The sequence below is a fragment of the Rhinolophus ferrumequinum genome, chromosome 9, assembly GCF_004115265.2.
Source record: "Rhinolophus ferrumequinum isolate MPI-CBG mRhiFer1 chromosome 9, mRhiFer1_v1.p, whole genome shotgun sequence".
Lineage (NCBI taxonomy): Eukaryota > Metazoa > Chordata > Mammalia > Chiroptera > Rhinolophidae > Rhinolophus > Rhinolophus ferrumequinum.
Genome location: NC_046292.1, coordinates 22,085,856 through 22,102,871, shown reverse-complemented (window position 1 = coordinate 22,102,871; position 17,016 = coordinate 22,085,856). Strand labels below are relative to the sequence as shown.

Below are 17,016 nucleotides of genomic sequence, written 5' to 3'. Positions count from 1 at the left end.
GTTAGGGAGGGTCAGGCACTGTTTCCGCGGGCTCCTGAGCAGGGCTCTTTGCCAGGTGCTTCCGACGCCCAGACTGATCCAAAAGGGGACACTAATTCAGGACTTTCTCAAAAACCAGGAATCTGAGGGATGGGTCTGCGTAGGTAGAGAGGACAACTGGGAAGTCGCTCTCCTCCACTACCAGAACTGCAAGTATCACCAGGGCTCCTCCAGGAAGGTGGCAGAGGGCCCAGGAGAACCTCCAGGGTGAAGTCGATTCTCAGAGTTGCCTTGGGAGCTGAGTTGTGCTGGCCTCCCGATCCCCTCCGAAGGATCTCTGGCTGGTATCAATGTGGCCAGCACAGAAAAATAACCCATTGGGACCCTGACTAGAAGGGGCAGAGGCTCTGCGGAGACTGTGTGGACACACTTGCCTGTGGAGGTCTGGAGGGACGGGCACTTTCTCTTCCATTTGTTGGGCATTCATATACTATCCTTTGCGCCAGACAAGCCCAGGCTCAAGAGAACATGGTGCTGTGTGAGGCCACCAGTAGGATGTCTGCTATCAGGGAGCCTCACCTTTACACCTAGGCTTGGGGTGGGTGAGCAGACATGTTTAAGAAACCAGCCCATTCTTAAGAACTGCACGCAGAATGTGGTCTTGTTAAGGAATGCAGAAAATCCGAGGAACCTGGAGGTTCCTGTATATCCCCCTTGGATAGGCCACTGCCAAAAGATGGCGCCCAGGGCAGACAGCCCCAGAGAGCAGTGACGGGTGCCCACTCATCTTAATTTGGGCTTCAACTGGCATATGCCTAGATAGATCTCTGCTGTACTTGCCTTCTGCTTACCTGTATTTCCTATCTAAACACCTTCAGGGGTTACCCCCTCCACCCGCCCTCTGATCTGGCTCAAATTTCTTCACCTGCACACAGGCTCTTGGTGATGTGGCCCAAACACCTCCTCCCACCACCCTTCTGTGCACCGTGCTAGGTGATCCACTCTATCACTAAATAAAGTTGTGGAACTCCTACCTGCCCTTTGGGCCACAGGCCCTTCTCGGTATCCACCCCTCTTCTTGTTGAAGGGGACAGGTAGGCTCCTATAGCACCACGATCCTTCCTACATCTAAGTTCCCTTCCCCCTTACTAGCCTATGAGCCCTGGGAGGGCAGGGACGACTTTTGATTGGTTGAGTGAAAGAAATCACCTCTGATGTTCCCATGAGCATCACACCGGTTTTACCAAGAGTCCCGCTTGGGCAGCTCAAGTGAATCTTCCCTGTCCTGAGGCTGTGGGGACCGCTGGAAGGAAAGAGGGCACTTTGGAAGATGCAGGATATCAAGGCACAGAGACTTGGCAGCAGATCGGTACAAATCAGTGATGGATAGATGGATCAAGAAGCACCAAATGACCACAAAAATCAGGAAAGTAAGGCAACAGACTCTTTAATGTGGTCTAAAATACAACAAAATCAAGTCCCTGGCTGTTGTGAATACCAAAATGAGACAAAAAAGCTGCGAATGCAGCTTCAAATAAATCCAGTGGCCAAGTGGGGCCATAAGGGAAGCAGTTACAGGGACAGAAGGCAGCACCCCTCCCCCAGGCAGGTGCCTGGCTGTCCCTGGGGTGTCCATCTGTGCTGTGCGAGGTGGGAGGGCTGGAGCAGCAGCTGGAGAATCAGCTCAGCAGGCCTTGACCCTCCCCCATAGACACCATGGTGCGCAGCTCCACTGGCCTCTTGGTCAGCCCTCAGCAATCACCAGAGGGGTGGAGGGGAAATAACCATCTTTAGAGACATAACATTCCCTTACAGAAAAGTGCCTGAGCAGCCCATGGTCCAAAAACCTCATGGAGGGGGGGAAAAAAAGTGCTGCTGACACCCCAGAATCTGGTGTACATGAAGCTCTCGGCTGGATTAAGGTCCTGAACAGAAATTACTGTCAGCTGAGCCAAGGGCTGTGAGCCTCACCTACCGTGGTTCCCTGCAGGAAAAGCTAGCATCTAAGAAACCAACACAACTCTTGGTCCTAGAACTGAGGTCACGAGCATGGGACCTGCCCTGGTGAGGAAGGCACTGGCCTTCATTCATAGGCCTCCTCTCCTGCATCTGACCCAGGCTCCCGGCTGGTGTGGGCATCACCCAGGTACCTGGGCTGACTTTGGAAAGTAGAGCAGCTGTAGTGACTGGTAAGATTTGGTCAATGGAGTTAGAGAAAGGATGGGATCCCCATCTATAACCTGGCCAGGATGCCTAGAGCTGAGGACAGGTTCTCCTCTGCCCAGGGCCTGTATTTCTGACCTGGGAAGGCCAGCTGGGGCCACCTTGCTCACTGTAGCTCCACAGTGACTAGACTTGGTTTCAGAGGGCTGCTGTGCTATGCAGCTTTGAGTTCCCTTCCCATCACACTGGGCTCCAACAGCCCCCTCCCCCCAACCCCATGGGCTTTAAGAGGTAGCTGAAGTGAGGCAGGCAATCATGGGCCACTGCAGGCCTTCCTGACCTTTAAAGGGAGCAGGCAGAAGCTTCCACCTCTCTCCTGTGCTTCCATAGCCCAGCAAACCCTGTATGGGGTTGGCAGCTCTTGTGTACCTCAGCCTGGCACAGAGGCTCGGGGAAGAAGCTTTACTGGAACAGGAAGAGACATGTTCAGGGACCATTCAGACAGGCATTTCAGAGGGGAAGAAAAGATTTTAGGATACACTTCTCCACGGGAGAGCAGTATCTCAGCCAGGGATGGAACACAGGTCTCAGCACTTATACTGGCTGCTGAGGGAACCTTGAGAAATGAAGCAATACCAGGGATGAGCAGGAAATACTCTGAAGCAGATTGGTGGTAGCTACCATGGGGGCTGAGAGTAAATGAAATGCCATCCATTTGCCATCTCTGGTCTAAGTCAGAACACGATTCAGGAGTACTTAATACTCTCCATGAACCTAGTTTAATAAGAGGGATTTAAGTTAAGGGCTGAAAGAGTGGGCTAGTTGTGGAAGATGAAGGGACATGTATGATAACGAACTAGATTCAAGGAAATACAGCACGAAGCAGAAGCTCAACCATCCCTTCCACCTTGGACTTTGGCTCCCTCAGCGACACTGAAGCTGAAGCCTGGCTGGAGATGGGGTACAGTACCCCAAGCCCAGCAGAGCCGTGCTTCCTGACCCAAGACTCATTCCACTGTTCTAGAAAATTGCTCTGTCCAGACTGGCTAATATCCCAGGCAACTTTCAGAGTATAGCGTAACGTGTAAGAGGGGCTGTGGGAGACGGGATGGAGGCAAGACAAATCTCGGCAAGGCTCAGTCAATTACTGAGTCTCATTCCCATGCATCAGTTGTCAAACAAGAGCCGGGGCTCCCACACAGGAAGAAGTGGTATGTCAAGGAGGACACACCTTAGCTCTCATTCCTTGGGCAATGGAACCAGAGCAAAGCTCAAGAACTGCACGCTGGGGGGGGTGGGGGCAGGAAGCAGAAACAGACTCGTAAAGCCGAGGAGGACAATTAGGCTTGGAGCCCAGCAACTGCTGCATGGAGACAGTGGTGATGGGAATCGTGGTGGCCTTCTAGGACGGAAACCCATAGGTAAGCTTTGTGACAAAGCCAGCAAAAGCCTTTTCCTTTAACTACACTCTGATTTCATCAAACAGGAAACCTAAGCACCAACATGGCAAAGCTGCCAGCTGGGGTGTGGTGGTGGGACACTGGAGACCAGGAGCCCAGGCACCATTGCTAGGACTCTCCTCCTCCCTCAGATCCTCGATAAGACACTGGCATGTGCAACAAAAACAAAAAAACCTTCAGAAAGAATCCTTTGGGTGATCTCTCATCAATCATTTGTGCAGGCTAGAGGCACCTGTGAATGATAAGGCTGAGAAGCATCGTCGGCCTGGTCCTGGCACTCCCAGAGGGCAGAAGCGCTGCCCGGGGGGCTCCCTACCAGAGCATCACCTCACAGACGTTCCCCACGTCCCGTCCTAGGCAGGGAAGCAGTCTGACCACCAGCTGAGTGCCTGCCAAGGCTCTGCCTGGGGACCCCTTTTCCAGGTCAAGAGAAGCAAAGGAGCTTCCAGAAGAGCTAGAAGAGCCAGAGCTGCCCAAACCCCGCTAACAAGAGAAACACAGTCACGGCCTGGGTGTGTCACTTGTCATGAGCCCTGGAGGGCAGGGAGGGAGGGATGTGAGCCTCAAACCCGGCAGGGAAATGTTCAAGTTACTTGTCCTGTCAGCTCAGTGAAGGCAGCTACAGATGACAGCTTCTCTTTAAGACTCTTCAGCTCACAGATGAGCCAGTGACTTCATCTGTACACACCCCACCTCCAATGCAAGCCCACTTTACACTTAACAGATATAAATGTACGAGGCCTTGCACATGTCATGTACGTAAAACTGACCCACAAAATCCAAAACTGCCAAGTGTCAGATGCCACCCAGTCAGAGCACCCTGGGCCTCGGCACTGGACTGCTTAGCAGTGGGAGCCTCGCATGGGCCAGGCCTGGCGGGGCTGCCTGCTCCCTTCCCAGCACGCCCCCAGCACCAGGCTCCCTAGGCGGTGGTGGAGGTGGGCTCCTGGGGCCCTGTTTGGCCTGATGTTTCTGTGCTCGGTGCTCCAGGGCAGCAAGGAGCTTCTGTGGCCCTTGGGAAACTAGGTGCTTGGGCCCCGGGCCCCTCGCCACCCTGCTCCTTGGTGGCAGTGGCAGCCTCTGGCCTTTGCTCAGGGCCACTGTCAGTGAGGAGGCCCTGGCCACCAGCACTCAGGTCCTGTACCCTCTTGTTCAGGTCATTGCGCTCTGTCTGCAGTGCCCGGCACAGCTTCTCCAGCCGCTGGATTTTCACCTGCAGGCCCTCTAGCTCTTTGTCCCGGAGTGTTTTCTAGGGAGACAAAGGGGGCCTTCAGTGCCATGCCCTTGACCCTCTACCCCACACCACCACTGGGTAGAAAAGATTCACATTTTAACAATGCTGGGAATAGAGTCAAGTCAAAAGCTGCCCCCTTTTGAGTCAACAGCCCTGGTTTATGCCAAGACCTGGCTGTCAGCTGGGGGCAGTGTTATGTAGTATAGAGAAGGGGCATGGCTTGAAGACAATCTATTCCTCCTGTTTCTGTTTCGCCACTAGACGACCTTGGCAAAGTACTTGGCTTTTGGGCCTCCCTCCTTATCTGTTAAACTGGACTACTAACATCAATCTCATAGATCTCGAGGGAAGGTGCAATGAACTGGTGTATCGAAGACATTCAGCAGGTCTGGCTGCAGTAGCTGCTCCAGCACTGAGTTTCTTTTCTCTCCCACATCTCAAGCCATAAGATCAGGGTCACTCTGCATACAAACCACGTGCATCATCGACACCCCTTATTTTTCCTTCTCCTTTATTCCTTTCTTCCATTTGTTCTCTTTGCTTCCACTGCAGACCTATGACTGAGCTCACTGCCTCCCTTGGGTACAGCTGGCGGTGCCTTGGACTCGGACACACATGCATGTGAAGCCCAACTCCACCTCATGCTAGCTGCATCAGTTACTGCTAGAACGTACAGGAAAGGGCCTGACCCTTGGTAACGGCGTACCCCAACCCCAGCTGCACAGCACACTGAACCCACCTCTTCAGCCATCTCCAGCAGGGCCTTATTGCTGCTCTCCCACCGGGACCGGTACATGGTGGTTTCTTTCTCCAGCTTCTTGATCTTCTTGGTCATCTGGGTTATGTGACAGGCAGAATGAAATGGTCAGGGGGCCTGGCTGCTATGCATCTATGTGGCCCCAAGGTGGGGGATGGTCCCAAGGAGCCAAGGCATTACAGTACAGTCGGTGCCTTCTGTGCCACTTCAGGACGACTCAATTTAAACGCCCAATGCCAATAACAGGAAATGACAAGAAGCCCCTTCGCCAGGACACTCTGGAAGGTGCACATTTGACTGACACTTCCCTGAGAGGGAGGAAAGGCTGCGATCCCTCCATATGTCCCCACCCTTGGTCTCAATCACACTGTTACTGGAAACAGCTACCCATGAGGCACCCCGCTTTGAATGAAGCAGCTTGTGTCCCTGTAGCCATACCCAGCCTGGACCAGTGTTACCTTTTCCATCTCCTGTTTGAATGTGGTGAACACCTCACTGCTTTTGGAAAGAGTGTTCTGGAACTCCTCGAACTTCTCTGTGTATAGGGCAAGCTGGGCGAGAAAGAAGCCCACAGGTTAAGACTGGGCTTCCCTAGAGGGCACTTCTGGGCAACACACTCAGACCCATCCTCAGCCCTGACCCAACAATTCTACTGAGATACCATTTTTCTTAAAAATAAAACAAAAACTATGTATTTGGAAGGGCATAATCCAAAATGTTAAGCCTGGAAAGTAGGATTTGGGATGACTTATGTTTTGCCTTTATGTTTATTTTCAAATATTTCTTCCAGAATTAAGTATTTGTAATTAAAAACAGCCATCTGTCCCCACCTCCTCAAAAGCAGCACGACACTTCCGACTAGGAACGAAGTCCTTCAAGCTCACCTAGCCACCTGGTCACCACCACACAGGTGCTGGGCGGGTCCAGAGAGAACAAAGGCTCAGCAAGGTCACACAGCAGTCAAGGTGGTCCTAGAATGAGGGTCCCACTGCCCTCCCCCTGGGATGGGGCCCGCGAGGGGACCTTGGAGGCGCAGGGTCAGGATACACACTGTCTCACCTGCTGCTTCAGGTGCGTCTCTTGCTGCTTCATCAGCTCGCACATCCTCTGGGACTCCACTGCCTCTTTGAGGAGCTATTTCCAAGATAGGACCCCAAACGCTGTCAGAAGCCCTGAGGGGCTGTGTGTGGCTTTTATTTCGCCACACCACTGAAGCTTCCTGCTCTCAGACTAGTGTCTGAAGAAGCAGTGCCTTGGTCTGGCCAGGCAGAAGCCTCTCCCATACAAACTTGACTATGAGCTAAGCCAAAACCCATTCCACCTCCTTCAAGTCCCCCCACGCCCAGGGCCTAAGCCTCACAAAATCCTTCTCCCGCTGGTGCCTCTCCTCTGCCTCCTTCAGCATCTCCTGGGCCTGTTGGAGCTTGGCGTCCACCAGCTGCTGTTGTAGGTCCTTGTGTTTGAAGACTTTGTCGATATGCTGCAGGAAAGCATGGTGGGAGGAATCCACGTGTCAGGAGCTCCCCTTCTCAGGGAGGCCCAGTGGTTGTAGGGACCAGGGCCCCAGCCCAGCCTTCCATCTCAATCTGACATACTGGACTCTCATGTGTACCATAGGACGTGGGCCCCAAATGCCTGGAAGATGTATTTTCCAACCTCGTCTTATTTCTCTCCCACTGAGTCGGCCCTGGGTAAGCACAGGGGTTTATGGACAAAATCAGCTCCCAGAAACCCAAACCTCCAACCCCAAAAGAGATCCCTCCATTGGGCTTACAACCGTCACTTTTGAAGCCTGACTCCCTCATAAGTGGGAAGAAAGGGCAAAAAGAACACCTCTATCAGCACAACAGCTTAGCTCTGTTGACAGAACTCCGCCTTATCTATAGGTGAAGATTAGATATCACTAGGAATGGCTGTCCTTACAGCTGGAGCAGCCCTGGGAACTGGGGCCAGCTGAGAGCAGGGATGGAGCAAAGGGGATGAACTTAAGTACTATTTCAAAAGTAAAAGCAAGTGAAAAAAGGGATGTGGGGAATTTTGTGTATTTTTTGGAAGGGGAGGGGAAGGTGGCTTGGGGATAGGTCCAGTTTGGGACGTGATGAATTTCAGTGGCCTGTGATCTGAGGTCCAGAGGCTCAGAGGGGGCAGGATGGGAGTGCCTGAATCTGACTGGGGGCGGGGTGTAACTGAGGCACATAGAGTCTGGGAGCCCTGCACCTCCATCTCCACCGCCACAGGCAGTACCAAGTCTTATTTTTGCCTTAGGGGGAATGAGGGGGAAGAGAAAGAGAACCCTCAGCTTCTTGAAGTATGTGCCTCAGGGAACCTCCATGTCTCTCAGGGCTAAGGGACAAGAACCAAACCAACTCCTCTCAAATCAAATGCATCATAAGCAGCCTTGCTCCCAGAGGATGCAGTACAGAAAAACGACGGGGTGGGCCAGGGGAGGCCGCTCTAGGCCCTGCACAGTGATTACCACACTGGACTGTGAGCCCAGGAGGGCAGGGTCTTGCCTATCCCACCTGTCACCACACCCTCAGGGCCTAGGAAGGGGCCTGGTCTGGCACTGTGGTAGCTGCTAGTCTCCCTTTTCACGATGAGGAAACAGAGGCCCAGAGCAGCCAAGTGACTGGCATGTGGGCTCCCAGAGAGGGACTTGAGTGCCTGGGAATCAGCCAACGCCAGCCCAGGAATCAGAGGACACAGCTCCTGGAGTTGGTCACTGACCACAGGTTCAGCTCCTCCCCTGTAATTTCAAATTCTAAAACTCTGAAAACTGCAATTGAAGTAAGATGCCAGACAAACTTGACCTGTACCATTGTATGGCTAATTATTATCTAGGTGAGTATACTCAGGAGTTTAACTGCATAAATATTGTTGTCTGATTTGGGGGTGCTGCCACAAGGCCCTGCTGGGGGTGCTATGTAACAGAGTCCACGAACGTATCTCCATTCTAAGACTTGGACAGTTCTGATTCCAAAACATACTGGACCTACCGTCTAGGACAGTGGACCTGTGGCTGTGCCAGTCTCTCCTTACCTCAGTTCCTTGTCTACACGAGGATGCACAACATTGCCTCCCTCACAAGGACGGAGGAGGAAAGAAAGGGAGAATGGGATGAAGCCTGCAAAGTGCTGTCCCAGAGTCTGTTACACACCTAGAACCTCCCAATTCCCAGGCCATGACGGCTGTCCACAACACCTTACCTCCTCTCGTAGCTCATACTGCTCAATCAGCTTCTTGAGCCTCTCTGCCAGCTCCATATTCTCCTGACGCAGCTTGGAATTACGCTCATTGTGCTGTTCCATCTGAAGCTGAATGTCATTCAGTGTCACCTGGAAGTGCGATGTCACCTCCTTGCGTTTCTCCTCCTCTTCCCGGGCCCGCTGCACGCCTTCTTCCTGGGCAGAGAAGTCAGCCCCAGCTCCATCATCTACTGCTCCCCAGCCAGCCTCACAAGGCTCCCCCAACCAGTCCAGGATGGTCTCTATCAATAGCCCTCCCTGCTCTCAAAGTGAGGAGTAGCCAGGCTCCAAGAAGTCATGCAACGGGGGCTTCTAATGGACCCTTCTGTATATCAGGTGACATCAAGTGAGAGATTCTCTCCCTAGAAAAACGCAGGCATATATGTAAGTGTCATTCTAAAAAACTTTGGAATCTCCTGAAGCCTATCCTTCCAGCCCTCAGATTAGGTCTGGAAGACCTATTAAGTAGTTTAGTTTTAACATGCTTTCATCTTTGACGCCCCCACGCCCCGACCAAGTAGTTAAAATGCAGTTATATGCAGGGTTAGGAGAATTAGGCACTCAGACACTGTTGGTGGGAAAGCAATCTGGCAAAATCTATTCAAATTTGTTGTTTAAAAAAAATGAGATAGCCCTATATACACTGATAGGGAAAAATAAAGCATTGTGTAAAATGAGAAAATGGAACAGTATACGAAACAACACGTGTACAATAATTTCATTTAAAAAACTGTATGCAAGATTTTATATGTAGACAGGAAAGTTACAAGGCTGTAGTTCAACTTACACATAAGTAGGTTTTCTTCCCAGTGGTTTCTGATGGGCACTGAGGTTGAGGATGGTGAGTGACTATTACCTTTGATTTGTTACTTTTGTTACCTTTGAATCTCTTACATCAAATTTACATTAAATTTGTCAATTTTAAAAAAACAAACTAAAAATGAGCGAAGCAAGTTGCAAAACAGCATGTATTTACTGATGCAAATTTCATGAGAAATACATTGAGGATCTGCCTACCAAAACGATCTGGAGGTCACAGCAGTGACCAGCCTTTAACCAGACTGACTCCACCCTAGGAGAAGCAGAACAGGCAGGAAAGGACCCACATTCCTGACTGACCCACTCTGGGAGAAGAGCTGCTCCTTGGTGCTGGACCCCGGCTTACCCGGGGACTGCTATGGAACTGTGAACTCCTGACTTCCTGCAGTCTGGGTTCTCTTAGCTCCTTAGCCTTTGCCTTACCTAAGACGAGTACATGTCAAATGGTTACAAGTAACTCGTGCTAAGGCAGGGCATTACTGGGGAAATCTGTTTCTATACCGAAAGCCTGTGACAGTTTTTAAGGGGAAAGCCGTCAAAGGTAAGAAGTCAAGAAAACCAGTTGTCCCTCCTAGGGGGTCCAGCCAGCCTACCTTGAGGGAACGGTTGTGGCGCTGCAGCTCGCGGCACAGGCTCTCGAGCTTGCTGCGGGCCAAGATGGCCTTGCTATGCTCGCCGCGCAGGTGGTCCTTCTCCTGCACCAGCTGACTCTGCTTCTTCTGCAGGAGCTTCATCTGCTTCTGGGAGTTCCGGTGCTCTTCCAGCTGGGGACAGAGAGGCAGGTAAGTGCCCTGTGGGGCTCTCCTCATGGGGATCCAGGGTCTCCTGAGCTGACCCAACTCCAGCCCCAACAGCACAGGCTGGACACTGTGCGGGTACGCCCCTCACGATAACCCCAAGGACCCCTGTAACTCAAGGATACAGAAATGGACACTCAGACGGACAAGCAGAGGCACGCAGTCAGCAGATCCCAGTTTCTCTCCCAGCTCTGACTCCAGAGACCAAGATTTCAAGACTCTCAGACCATTACATTTTCCCCAACTCTTTGGACACTCAGGCTCTCGATGAGACCACCTGCGACCCCTTCTGTACTCATCAATAGACCTGTCACTCCCTCGCACTGCTCAGACTTCAGCATTGGTCACCATTTTTCTCTTTAATATGATTCCTATTATCATCTTGACCTTTTCATTCATTATCGACAATCTTTCTGATTCCCTGGCCTCACAGCGCTTAACCTCGTCCTCAGACCCTGTCTTCTCCCAGCTCCGCTCCCCTCCCATGAGCCTATTCATGTTGTACCGTAGGTACACAATGTGATTCAATTATGTAATTAAAATTTTTCTAGTGGCCACATTAAAAAAGTAAAAAGAGGTGAATTAACTTTAATATTAGAGTATTTCATTTCAACCTGGAATCAATGTGAAGAAATTTAAGATATTTTACAGTCTTCCTTTTCCCTAGGTCTATTAAATCCAACGTGTACCTTACACTTACAGCACATCCAGATTCAGACTGCCACATTTCAGTCAGCCAGTTTGTCATGACCCGGGCCTGCACCCACCTCAATTATCTCATCCCAGGCCAGCACCACCACCTACCTCATTCCCTCCAACATCTGTGGGCCCGGAAGGTCCCCTACCTTAGTGGACCTCCAGTCCATTGACCCAACCATCCTTTCACTTTCCTTTAACCCTCTTCTAAATAATCACATACATTTTCACCCAGCTTAGATTCCTTATGCCCTCAACTCTCTTGCCCCCTTGCTCAGCAAAATCCCAACCCTGGTATATCAACCTGTTGCTAACCCTGCACCGGCACTGAAGCAACTCTGAAGAATCTCACTTTGAATTCAGGATCACTTTCAGGAAGAGCTCTCGTTTGCCTAGCCATCCTATTCTTCTGGACAACTATTTCATCCTCCTCTTCAAATCTCTCCTGCCCCAGCTAAAACTTATCATTTCCATTTCTGAGAAAACAGAAGTTCCCAGAGGAGCAGGGGCACAAGCTCCATACCTGACAGTCCACCTGCACTTGTCCTCTCCTCCAGTCAGGAGGACCTGGCTGTGCTTCTCACCACGGCCAACCCCTCTCCTGGTGTACTGGACCTAATTTCCTATCATTTACTCGAGAACATCGTTCTAGCAACTCACTTCTCCTCTTGCCATCATTAATCTTTCCTGGGCTGGATCATTCTGAAAGGGTGGTGTATTGTTCATATCCTTTTCTTAATTAATTGTTGTAATAACCCCATTAAGCAGGTGTGATTTTCCCCATTTTACAAATGAGAGAAGTTACTTACAGGAGAATTCCAGCTAATAACTGTGAATGGAATGAAAGAATTTAAAAATAATTAGGCAATAACCTTTAGTGGAATCTATTAGTTCAAATACTGATGGGAAACCTGACAGAGAGGAAAGACCTGGTTGGTGACACCTGAGCCCACTGAACAATCTTTCACCACTAAAAGTGGGACAACCACACTTTGTTTCTCCTGTGATGCAACATGAAGTACAGAGAACCATTTATGAAGAATTCTTGTTGAAGAAGTTGAACTTGAATTGGAATAAACTTCTACAGCTAACTTCCGCTTTATTTACGTGAACGAAGGAGGTAAAGAAACAAGTGAAATGCCACAAAGCTGGAAAGTGGGACACACTACAGGATAATTGATCTGCAATAAGTCAATGTCATGAAAAGCAGGGTAGTAAGATGAAGACTGCTTTGGAGTAAAAGAAAAAAAAAGTTGTAATAACCCAATGTAATAAATGGACCTCATTTTGACACTGAATTGATCAAATTGACAACTGGGGAAATTTGACTATGGACTGGGTATTAACAAAATATCAAGTGATTAGTGTTAATTTTGTTAAGTGTGATGATGGCACCGGGCATTTCCCTATTTTAGGGAGATGCATACTGAGGCACACGGGGGTGAGATAATATGGTATCTGGAATTCAGGCCAGGAGCTCTAGAGCTCTACCATTGGAATGTGAAATTTCTCCTGTTACTGTCAGCCGTGAAGAGGCTGGCTGGGATTGGACTCCCCAGTTAGATAGGGAAAAGGCTCAGGGAGAGGTTGAACAGGAATTAAGCTACCTACAACCCCATGCCAGGTGGCCTGCTGACTTTCCAAGGCAGGGAGGGTATGAGAAGGGGGAAAACTGACCAGTTCAGCATACTTCTTGCACAGAGCTGCCAGCTTCTCCTCTGGGGTACTCAGCGTGTTCAATGTCTGCATCAGTAATGTGATCTCCTTTCCTGCAAAGCACAGGGAACAAAGGCATGTAACCCTCTTCTCTGGGATTCCCCTCCAGGCCTGGGCCCACACTCTTCTGCCTTGAGGCAGCCCTCCCCTATCACACTTTATATTTCTGTCTGTTGAACTGGCTGCCTTCCCTGCTAATCTGTGTGCTTCATGAGGGCTGGGACCAACTCAGTTCTGCCTATTATTGTGGCCCAGTACTTGCTCTGGTGCCCAGCACGGAGGACACGCTCAACAAATACTTATTAAATAAATGGTTGAATCTCTGTGGAATCTCCTTGGTGAGCACCAGGAGTGGGAGAAACAAAAAACGCAAAACTGCCTGCTCTTCCAACAGGTGAGAAAAAGGTGGCCACCTGTGAATTCAGTGTTACTGTTTCAATGCAAAGAGGGCCCTTCTGATAGAGGAAGGATGCAAAAAGGAAAAGGTTTCCTTGAGGACTACTAAACTCTCACCAACAGAGGTAGCAAAACAGTGAACTTTAAAATGAATGTACCTCCCGATATTTGATCCTAAGATTAAAAACAAACAAAATAACCTTGTTTAAGTTAGGATGACAGTTAGGGGATACGGGAGTAGGGGCTAAGGGTATAATACCACCGGACTTTGATTTTTTAACACACACTAGCCGCCCCCATTCCCACCTTCAGCCAAGACTCTCCTGCACTGCCTGTGCCTGAGTCAGAATCTTCCTTGCCTCCCTAGAGAGCCACCGTACATAGCACAGCACCAGGCTTCTGAAGTGGCAGCCCTAGGAGGCTCCAAGAGACCAATGTGGAGACTGCAAATCACTAGCACACAGGCCAAATCCAACCCACAGATGGGTTTTGTTTGATTCCTAGCATATTAGTTGCGTGTAATTCTAGATTTCTAGCTTAAAAAAAAGGGGGCTGGGACTCTGGCTAGAATTAGGCTGTAGTTTTACATGCTATCAACTTGCTGGGACCAGGTGACAGTCAACCCTTTGGATGAAGGAGGCACTCTCTTCGTCCTCACGAGGCCCCTGACTAACTTGGCTTGTTTGTGTTTTCAACCCTGGTCTAGCCCAATTCTCTACTGTGACAACAAAGGACTGGAGAGGAGAAAGGCCTTGCCCAACACAACAGGTTAGAAACCGTGCAGGCTGGCTGGCTGGCACAGGAGTCCACCCAGCAGATTGAATTTCGGTTCCCACTTGCTCCCAAGGCCAGAAGCCCTTGTGCAGTGAACCACCTGCACACCTCTATGCTATGGCCCTACAGCCCTGGCACTGATTAAGCCCTGGGAAGTAGTTTCCTCTGCATCCTAGCAGAGTAGGCTAGCCCAGGGAATCTCGGGTCCAAACTCCCTCCCCTCAACAGCATCACGAGTAGCTTCCCTCTGCTCACCCAGACCCTTGGCTTTCTTCTTTTCTTGTGGCCTTCGGTGGTCTCGGTCTCCAACCTCATCACTTGCCCGGATCTCGTCTGTGCCTGGCTCTCCCTTGCAGGTCTCCTTCTCACCATTGACTACTGGGGTCTCTGGCTCAGGCTCCCCATTCCTCGAGGCATAGGTGCGGGACTTGTCTGCATCTTCGGGTTCAGCAGGCTCACCCTGTGCCCCATTCTCACCTGGGCCCCCCTGATTGTTGTCCACACAGTATGTACTCAGGATGTCCTCCAACTGGCGGCTCAGCTCCTCAGAGACATCACGGAGGGCCCCAGACGGAGAGGTTTTGGCTTGTACTCCTAAAGCAGCAGAGGATGAAGGGGCTGAGTGAGAAATAAGATGGTTACACCACTGGTTGCGTTTTTCAGGCCCAAACTTACTGGTTTGGGTGAAATGTTGCCTAACTTCTTTAAGCCGCAGTTTATTTACCTATAAAATGATATGACTACTTCTCACTACCACCCAACCATGTCTGTTACGAGTATAAAAGAAACCAAGTAAAACATTCAGCACATGCAGATGGCATGTAGCAGGAGCTCAATGTCTAGGTCATCTTCTCTTCCCCGAAAAAGTCACTTCTTGCTACTAAAAACCTTCCAGAAATGCCTCAAGTATAGAAAGCAGTTACCCACTGGTGAATGAGGTGTTTCTAATCTGGATGTGCTGGCTGGGTGTTTCATCTGCTTGCCACCCGATTTAATCCTGTCAGAGCCGCCTCGAAAGAGTTCTGTGTCTGCGCTTAAGAGTGGAAGGCTCTCCCAACTCCCCAGGACACTGGGGATCCCAGAGACTCAGCACTGTGGTCCCCTCATTCCACTTCCTTCTTTCTGAGTCAACAGTGGCCTCTAACTCCAGCAGCTACACTGGCCGCACCACAAACTCCTCTCCCTCCCCGCTGGAAACCGAGAGCTGGCACACACCCTCCGTCTTCCCTGGAGTCTGGCTGGTGGCACCTTCAGTTTCTGTTGCACAGGCTGCCTGGCTGGGCAGCCCCGGGGCTCCCTCTGGTCCGGCTTCCGCTTGCCCTGGGTTGCTTTTTGGGTTGGAAGTGCTGCCTGCTGGCTTGGCAGCCCCGTTCTTTTTGTCTTGATTCTTCATTGTGGCTCGCAATGCTAGGTGAGGAGCAGATCCTATAAAACAAGACACTTGCTATTTTCCAGACTTCAAAATTCTTCTCAGCCTGGATCAGAAATCCCAACACCGGGTGCACAAAGCTTCCTATAAACAAACTGGCTGGCGTTCACCAGAGGGAGTCAACGGTTCTCCCTGTCTCTGGCCAGTCAGGGGAGCCTGGGGTGCCCTGGCAGGTTTTTGAGGAGCTGCTCCAGGGGAGGCCTCCTTTTTCTTGAAGCCTCTTCCCGGCACAACGCGTCCACCTCACCACAGGCGGAGCGCGGGATAGGCTCCCCGCCGCAGACTGACGTGGCGGGACGCTCGATTCCGGTTCCCTCCTCTGCGCCCTAGGCCCCACGTGGGCACCCCCCTCCTCCCGGCTCCGCGCGCGCACAGCCACCCACACCCCGCGCGCTCTCCGGCCGCGCGCGAACCGCCCGCCGGCGCATGCGCACAGGCCTTAGCTGTTCCCCGGCCCTCGCCCTCGCGCGGAGTCTGTGTGATTCCCCTCACTGGCCGAAAGCGCCCAGGTCTACAGACCCGCTGATCGCCTGGTCCCGCTAGGCGCCGCGGTACCCACCCCAACGCCGTCCGCACAGCTTCGCCCGCTCTGGCCTCACACCGGAAACCCTGGGTAACCGCTGCCGGCAGAGCTGCCTGCTCGCCGCAGCCAATCAATAGCCGGCACTCTCGCGAGGCTTGCTGGGAAAGATATAGCGAAGGGGCCCCTGAGGCGGGTGAGTTGGGAAAGCGGGGGAGGGAAAGGACTACAAGTCCCTTTATGCAGCAGGGCTGACTCCAACTCCCAAGATGCAATATAAAGGGCTTTAGTCCTAGGAGCCGGATACTCAGGTTCGAAAGGAGCCAGTCATTCTGTATACGTACCCACGTCAATCTCCTTTCTGTCGCGCAGAAGCTATGATTCAGCTCCGAAAGGTTTACTCCTGGCTGTTGTTTCTTGCACGCCTCCAACCCTTCCCGCCAGAATTCTGGGCTGGGAACCTGGAGACCTGTATTGCAGTCCTAACTTCATCACTGATTTGCGGGACATTCTTTTCTCTCCCAGAACCTCGATTTCCACGTTCAAATAGAAGCTTTTAATAACAACAGCAGTTCTTTGAACGCTTAAGGTGTGCTTTCCCGGTATCTACATTTTTTTTAAACTTTTAAAATTTATTTTAAGTGTGTTTTTCCAGGACCCATCAGCTCCAAGTCAAGTAGTTCTTTCAGTCTAGTTGTGGAGGGCGCAGGTTAGTGGCCCATGTGGGGATCGAACCTGAAACCTTGTCATTAAGAGCATTGCGCTCTAACAAACTGAGCTAACTGGCCACTGCTGTATCTACTATCTTGATCCTAAGTACTCATCAAGGTAAGTACTATGTCTTATTTCCATTTTACAGCTGCTAACAGTGGTTAGAGCAGGAAGTCTGGCACCAGCACCCATCTTAACTACTGGACCTACCCGGCCTCTTACCCAGAAGAAATAACCATCATGACACACTTTCTCTGAGGATAAGTCAAGGCAACTTGTTAAAGTGGGTTGTATTTTTTTCCCCTCTTCATTACCAGCAT

At 51.0% G+C, this 17,016-nt stretch overlaps 1 protein-coding gene across 4 annotated transcripts; it reads right to left on the bottom strand.

Moving 5' to 3' along the window:
• Window positions 1-1,401: 1,401 nt before the first annotated feature.
• TXLNA (taxilin alpha) lies at window positions 1,402-16,002 on the bottom strand. 4 transcript variants are annotated; one of them, XM_033114321.1, is made up of 11 exons: window positions 15,985-16,002; window positions 15,252-15,461; window positions 14,292-14,654; window positions 12,828-12,919; window positions 10,251-10,421; window positions 8,800-8,994; window positions 6,954-7,073; window positions 6,653-6,727; window positions 6,052-6,144; window positions 5,576-5,671; window positions 1,402-4,851 (listed from the first exon to the last, which is right to left on the bottom strand). In XM_033114321.1, exons 2-11 carry the CDS (start codon window positions 15,427-15,429, stop codon window positions 4,525-4,527), a joined length of 1,710 nt encoding a protein of 569 aa, XP_032970212.1. In that variant the 5' UTR covers window positions 15,430-15,461; window positions 15,985-16,002; the 3' UTR covers window positions 1,402-4,524. The 4 variants fall into 4 exon arrangements, with proteins under 4 accessions (XP_032970212.1, XP_032970213.1, XP_032970211.1 ...); XM_033114322.1 differs by lacking the exon at window positions 15,985-16,002 and having other exon boundaries at window positions 15,285-15,757; XM_033114320.1 differs by lacking the exon at window positions 15,985-16,002 and having other exon boundaries at window positions 15,252-15,756.
• Window positions 16,003-17,016: the final 1,014 nt, after the last annotated feature.

Bases quoted from the DNA above. Each gene is read 5' to 3' on its own strand.
- TXLNA (XM_033114321.1), bottom strand. From the start codon at position 15,429: ATGAAGAATCAAGACAAAAAGAACGGGGCTGCCAAGCCAGCAGGCAGC. The intron at 10,422-12,827 runs GTCAGTTTTCCC...CTCTGTCCCCAG, and splicing joins GCAAGAAGTATGCTGAACTG to CTGGAAGAGCACCGGAACTC. The intron at 6,145-6,652 runs GTGAGACAGTGT...TTTCTCGCCCAG, and splicing joins AGACGCACCTGAAGCAGCAG to CTTGCCCTATACACAGAGAA.